The sequence below is a fragment of the Pygocentrus nattereri genome, chromosome 13 (genome assembly GCF_015220715.1).
Source record: "Pygocentrus nattereri isolate fPygNat1 chromosome 13, fPygNat1.pri, whole genome shotgun sequence".
NCBI classification, from domain to species: domain Eukaryota; kingdom Metazoa; phylum Chordata; class Actinopteri; order Characiformes; family Serrasalmidae; genus Pygocentrus; species Pygocentrus nattereri.
The window spans coordinates 15,683,469-15,689,737 of record NC_051223.1 but is presented as its reverse complement, the minus strand read 5'-3'; the positions used below and the strand labels follow the sequence as shown (position 1 = coordinate 15,689,737).

General features: G+C 41.2%; 1 protein-coding gene across 1 annotated transcript in view; it reads left to right on the top strand.

Moving 5' to 3' along the window:
- ankrd1b (ankyrin repeat domain 1b (cardiac muscle)) overlaps nucleotides 1-6,269 on the top strand; it is a 23,069-nt gene continuing 16,800 nt past the window's right edge. Inside the window, exons 1-2 of the mRNA XM_017681936.2 lie at nucleotides 1-252; nucleotides 2,074-2,155. Of these exons, the coding sequence (XP_017537425.1) occupies nucleotides 2,096-2,155 (60 nt within the window). The 5' untranslated portion in view covers nucleotides 1-252; nucleotides 2,074-2,095. The remainder of the gene's footprint in view (nucleotides 253-2,073; nucleotides 2,156-6,269) is intronic.

The following is a 6,269-nucleotide window of genomic DNA, read 5'->3' as shown; positions in this document are numbered from 1 at the left end:
TTATGACAAATGGGGAGCAGCAAGTTTAAGCTCCACACAGCTTGTGTTGAGGATAAAAAAGTGCTGCCTCAAAGAAATAGTGGGTGGGAGAGAATTTGACACACAGAAGCAAGGACATCACCATAAGTGGCTTTGGTGTTTCCATAGTGGGTGAACCACATTACAGACCTTGAGCAATTTTCAAGGCAAAAGACCATCACTGCTCACAGCTTATCACAGAAGGAGCATATTGCTGGTCCTGCAGTTGCTAAGGTAAGGACAGCTATAACTGTTTAGAAGGTAATACCATCTATAACCTAGTGCTGTAACAGTTTGAAATAAGTCTGGATGTAATAGAATCATTAAGTATGCATTTTTAGAGTCATAGTCATTTTATTCATTTCTTTATGTTTGTATGTATTTGTGTGTATGTATGTATGTGTATGTATGTACATTTTCATGTATGTATGTGTATGTATATGTATAGTTGTGTATATGGATGGGGAAAGCTGCAAATGAATTGCCCTTTTTGGGATTAATAAAGCACTCTGAACGGAACTGAAGTAATTGGACAGTAACTTGTTTATGTTGTTTTGGCTGGATACTGAAACACTGGATTTGAAATGAACTGAATGACTAATATTGATTGTCAGCTTACATTTGAGGGAATGTATATCTATAATATAGTAAAACATCACAGAAGTCACAGACATTTTAACATATAGTCCTGGAGACCAAAAGACTAACGACACTAAACATTTAAGTGTTAAGACAATAGATATTTGCAAGAACTATATATGTAATGATCTGTGCATATATATATATATATATATATATATATATATATATATATATATATATATATATATATATATGTATGTATGTATACAAACACACAAAAGCGCACTGTCAGTGTACATAACTTTGTTTATGCCCATAGTCATGTATATTAGGAATGTCACCTGTGCTTTTGGGCTAGGAAAGGGTCAGCTCAGCAGCTCAGAGCACTTCTTAGCAGTTACCTCATTAATAAACATACCACACATACCAGCGCTCTGTGCCCTCTCTACACCAGCCGCACTCACTCTGTATGCAAGAGTGACTGTGAATCTGAATATGACTGTCAAGCAAGAAAAACATGCAAACATTTCAGTGATACTTTATTTTGAGTCTTCCTTTTGAGCTTAAATAAACACTCAACAGACTCTCACTAAAATATTAACATTTAGTAGATTATAAAGAGACTTTTAATTAAATGGGTGAATAAAATTTATTCATAGTCTAAATAAATTTAAATTCAGTTGTTTTTCAACTTTATTTCGAGTGTCTGAGTTCCTATGTGCAGATGTTCACCTGAGAGGTCACTGAGCATGTAACAGGTATATTACAGACATCTCAATATCCTCAACAAGCTGTTATAGATATGCTGCTGACCCCATTCTGTAACTGGAGTTTAACTGGATTAGGTTTTGGGTTACAGGTATGGCTAGGATTAGGGCCAAGGTAAGGGTTAGGATTAGGTCTTGGGTTGAGGTCAAAGTTAAGGTTAGGACTAGGCCCAAGATTATGAATTAGGTTTTGGGTTAAGGTCAAGGTTAGGGTTTAGATCAGGCCCAAGATTCAGATTAGGTTTTAGCTTAAGGTAAGAGTTAGGATTAGGTTAATGGAAATAACATATTAAGTCCTCTTCATGTAACATATCAACAATACACCTACTTAATGTAATGTATTTAAAGTACATCTTCAAGATATTTGCCTCAATATATTCAGATGCTGCACTACTGCTATGTCACTGATATGTTGTTGATGTGCTACTGATACTTTGTTAAGAGTTTATTAATCATCTACAAAAGAGCACTCAGAGTAAAGTGACACTAACATTTCCATTATGAACAAAGGCGACCTGAAATGGAAATCTGTCTGCATCACCCCCACCACTGCCAAATAACCCAGGCAAATATACACACAAGTGAACAGAGGAAATGCTTCTTTTTTTATTTGCTGTTTCACAGACACTTTTTTCATACTTTATTTTGTGACTTCTAAGCATATGTGAGTAAAAGCAGGAGAGCTAATGTTTTGTCACTGTTTTAGGTGTGACGGGCTAGTAACACTGATGGAGCACCACTCCTTTGATTTATTTTCTGACGAAGACAAGGAACTGAATTTTACAAAGGTGAGTCATATAGATTGAGGACAGACAGACAAATTGTATTAAAAAGGTTTTATGTGTGCCATTGAGAATCAACACAGCTCTTCTCAGTAGTGGAACGCTGAGCTCAATTATCCCTTAACTCCTTGAGACGACCGGTGGTTCCAAAACGCACTTCGTCATATCATATGAGAGCTGTACATGTTTTCTTTCCAGTCAAATATATGGGTAATTTTAAACCTTTATAATAAAAGAAGCTGAACACAATTTTTTGTCTACTGAAAGTCGACCCATTTTTCCACAAATCTGGGCTATAAACTATAAACAGATGGCGTCTCTTCAGTGATTAACTCTGTAAAAATTATTTTTAGAAAATAATACAAAGAGCATCTATGTGGATGATCATAAAACACATTTTTGTTAATTTGATGGGTTCTTTTAAAAAAATACATAAATAAATTAAACGAAAATTTACATTTATTTCACATAGTTACTGAATAAATTGCCATATGATTTGGTCATGTAAATTCAGATGGATAAACCAAAATATACCCTGGGAAATAAAGTTAAAAACATTTGTGTAGTTTTATGTACAATAAACGAGAGGGAGAGGATTCCAGTAGCACCCCATGGACCTCTGGTGAATTGCATGCCCAAGAGGATTAGTGCTAGATGATAATGGTGGTCATAATATTGACACTTTGAGCACAATTTCGACATGTTCACTGTGAGGTGTATTCACTTGTGTTGCCAGCTATTTAGACAGTAATGGCTGTGTGTTGAGTTATTTTTAATGTTAATGTTATTACATATTTAATTACATTTCCTAAGTCTCCAGCATTTCTAAGAATAATAACAGGCAGGAAAAAATAGATTCCTGAATAATTAAAAGTTCTGATCTAAAATTTTCTAATAGCAAAATCCTACAATTGCCCTGTGACAAGGCAACAGAATTCAGATGCAAGCAGATCACAGTAAAAGAGAGGTTTAAGCTCCAAATTGCAAAAAGGGACAAAATCGTAAACGAGAAACGGGCCAAAAGTCAAAACATGGATCCAAAAAGACAGGCAAAGGTACAAAAAAGAATGAAGCACAAAGTCGTAAACAGGTAAGCAAAGCAGGGGTCAAAAACACAAAACAATGCCAGACAGAATGAAATGCTCAGTAGTTCACAAGCAACAATACCTCACAACTAACCTAAGTAAAGCCCGGGCTTATATACTAACTCTATGAGTCACACGACATTCTACACAGGTGAACCCGGTTATAACTCTGGGGTTTGTGAGCACTGTTAGGAGAGCAGACATGAGTCAGAGGTCATGTGAGTTCCCATAGAATCCTGGGTGATGGAGTTTGTGTCAGAGTCCAACTCTGATTGTGGCTGAGCAGTCACATGATCTCCTGTTGCGTTCTAGGAAATGGAGTTCGTTTGGAGTTTGCTGGATGCGTGACATGCCCTTTCTTATCAGAAATAAATGCTTTTTTAAAGACAATCACAAATAACTTAAATGCATACACAGGGTTGGATTTAGTGACTCACTAGATCTCTGGGCAATTGACAATGATGTGGCCCCTGGATACACAGTTTTAGTTGAGGGCTCCTGGGCTCCTGAGTGGTGCAACCAACTACACTGCAGACAGTGACGTCTTAGCAAGTCACATCGTTTTAAATGTAGTTGAAATATCTAATATTTATCATTTTGAGAACATTTCTCATGAAATGAGAGTTTATGTAACTTCCTTCCTGGATCGGGGGCCTTGTCGTGGCGGAAGGGCTTGTGTGGTCTAGGGATCTTCAGAGCTAAGTCGTCTGGAGCAATATGCTCCTGGTAGGGTCTCCCAGGTCTGGAGTGAAGACTGTGCTTGTGCACCAAACAACAGGTCAGAGTATTCAGGCTTGTTGGATCAAGTGGGCGGGATTCTGGAAAGGGTCCCACCTACAGACTCCATAGTCTTACTTTGAGACTTCAATGCTCACGTTGGCAATGACTGGGAGACCTGGAGTGGCGTGATTGGGAAGAACGACCTGCCCGATCTAAACCCGAATGATGAATGGTTATTGGACACCAAGTTCGAACACAAGGATGTTTGTAAGTGTACATGGTACCAGAGCTCCTTGAGTCAAAGGTCAATGATCAACTTTGTTGTCATTTCATCTGATTTGGGATCATATGTTCTAGACACTCAGGTGGAGAGAGGTGCTGAGCTGTCAACTGATCACCATCTGGTGGTGAATTGGATCAGATGGCAGGGAAGACTGATGGTCAGACCTGGTAGGCCCAAGTGAATAGTGAGGGTGTGCTGGGAACAACTGTCGGAGGCCCGGATTTTCTTTTCTTTTCTCTTCTCTCTGTAATACTGATTGTTCTGTAAAACTGCTTTGTGACAACACCTGTTGTAAAAAGCATTATATGAATAAATTTTGCTTGCTTGCTTGCTTGTCCCTGTTCGGAACGATTTCAACTCCCACCTCTGGGAGAGCTTTCTCATGTCCCAGAGGAGGTAGGCAACATGGAGTTTGAATGGACCCTGTTCAAAACCTCCATTGTGGACGCTGCCAGGCATAGCTGTGGCCAAAAGCTTGTGGGTGCCTGTCAGGGCAGTAACCCAAGAACCTCCTGGTGGACACCAGTGATGATGGAGGCCGTCAAGCTGAAGAAAGAGGCCTTTAGGGACTGGTTGGCCTGAAGGACTCCCGATTCAGCAGATTGGTACTGACAGGCAAAAAAGGTGACAGCCACAACAGTGGCAGAAGCATAATTCAGGGCATGGGAGGAGTTTGGTGAGGCCATGAAAAAAGCCTTTCATTCAGCCACAAGGAGGTTCTGAACAACTGTCCGGTGACTTAGGAGCAGTCAGGGTGGCTGCACCCAAGCTGTATTTGGCAAGGGTGGAGAAACTCTGACTTCAAATCAGGATGTTATCAGTCAGTGGAAGGAGCACTTTGAGGACCTCCTTAATCCGGAAGACGTGCCTCCCTCACAGGAGTCAGGGCCAGAGGCTTCTGGTGTGTCAAGTTCCATTTCCCTGGTGGAGGTCACTGAGGTAGTTTGTCTCAGTGGCAAAGCACCAAGGGTGGATGAGGTTTGTCCAGAGATGCTTAAGGCTCTGGATATTCTGGGGCTGTCATGGCTAACATGCCTCTGCAATATTGCATGGACCTCGGGAATAGTACCCTTGGACTAGCAAACCAGGGTGGTGGTCCCTATTTTTAAAAAGGGGGACCAGAGGGTGTGTGCCAACTATCGGGGTATCACGCTGCTCAGCCTCCCTGCGAAAGTCTATGCCAAGGTGCTGGAAAGGAGACTCTGACCGATAGTTGAAACCTCAGATTGAGGAGGAACAATGCAGATTCCATCCTGGACGTGGACCAGCTTTTCACCATCTCACTGATTGTTGAGGGAGCATGGGAGTTTGCCAACCCAGTCTACATGTGTTTTATGGACTTGGAGATCGTGAATACAAGCAGCGGAAATTGACTTTATTCTTAGGGTGGTGGGCTACACTCTATTTGATAGGGTGAGGAGCTCGGTCATCCAGTGGAGCTCAGAGTAGAGCCGCTACTCTTCCACCATGAGATGAGCCAGCTGAGGTGGTTCGGGCATCTGATCCAGATGCTCCCTGGATGCCTCCCAGTGGGGGTGTACCAGGCACAGCCTACCGGGACAAGACCCCGGGGTCGTCCTAGGACCCGCTGGGGGGATTATATCTCCAAGTTGGCCTGGGAGCGGCTTGGGGTTCCCAGGAATGAGCTGGAGGAAGTTGCGGGGGACAGGGTCATCTGGGGTTCTCTGCTCTCTCAACTGCTACCATGACCCTATCTGGACTGAGCGGTTAACAAAGATGTTGATGATTTTCTAACTTTTTCTGCCTCAAACAGGTTCTTTTTTTTCACTGTGCCTTTAAAACTGAAATATGTAAATAAGCTCAGCTGACTGGCTGCCCTGTATTGTGCTTTATTCAAAAGGCAGTCAAGACTGAAGCACTATGTAAAATGAAATGGTATTCAACTGCTGTAGGCTGAATAGGCAGGTATATGAAATTTGTTTTTTTCATGACATTGAACGAAAATAGGACTTTTATTTCAGCTTGGTTTCCATTTATGGACAGTGTGGACTGGTGAGTGAAAAGGGAAGTG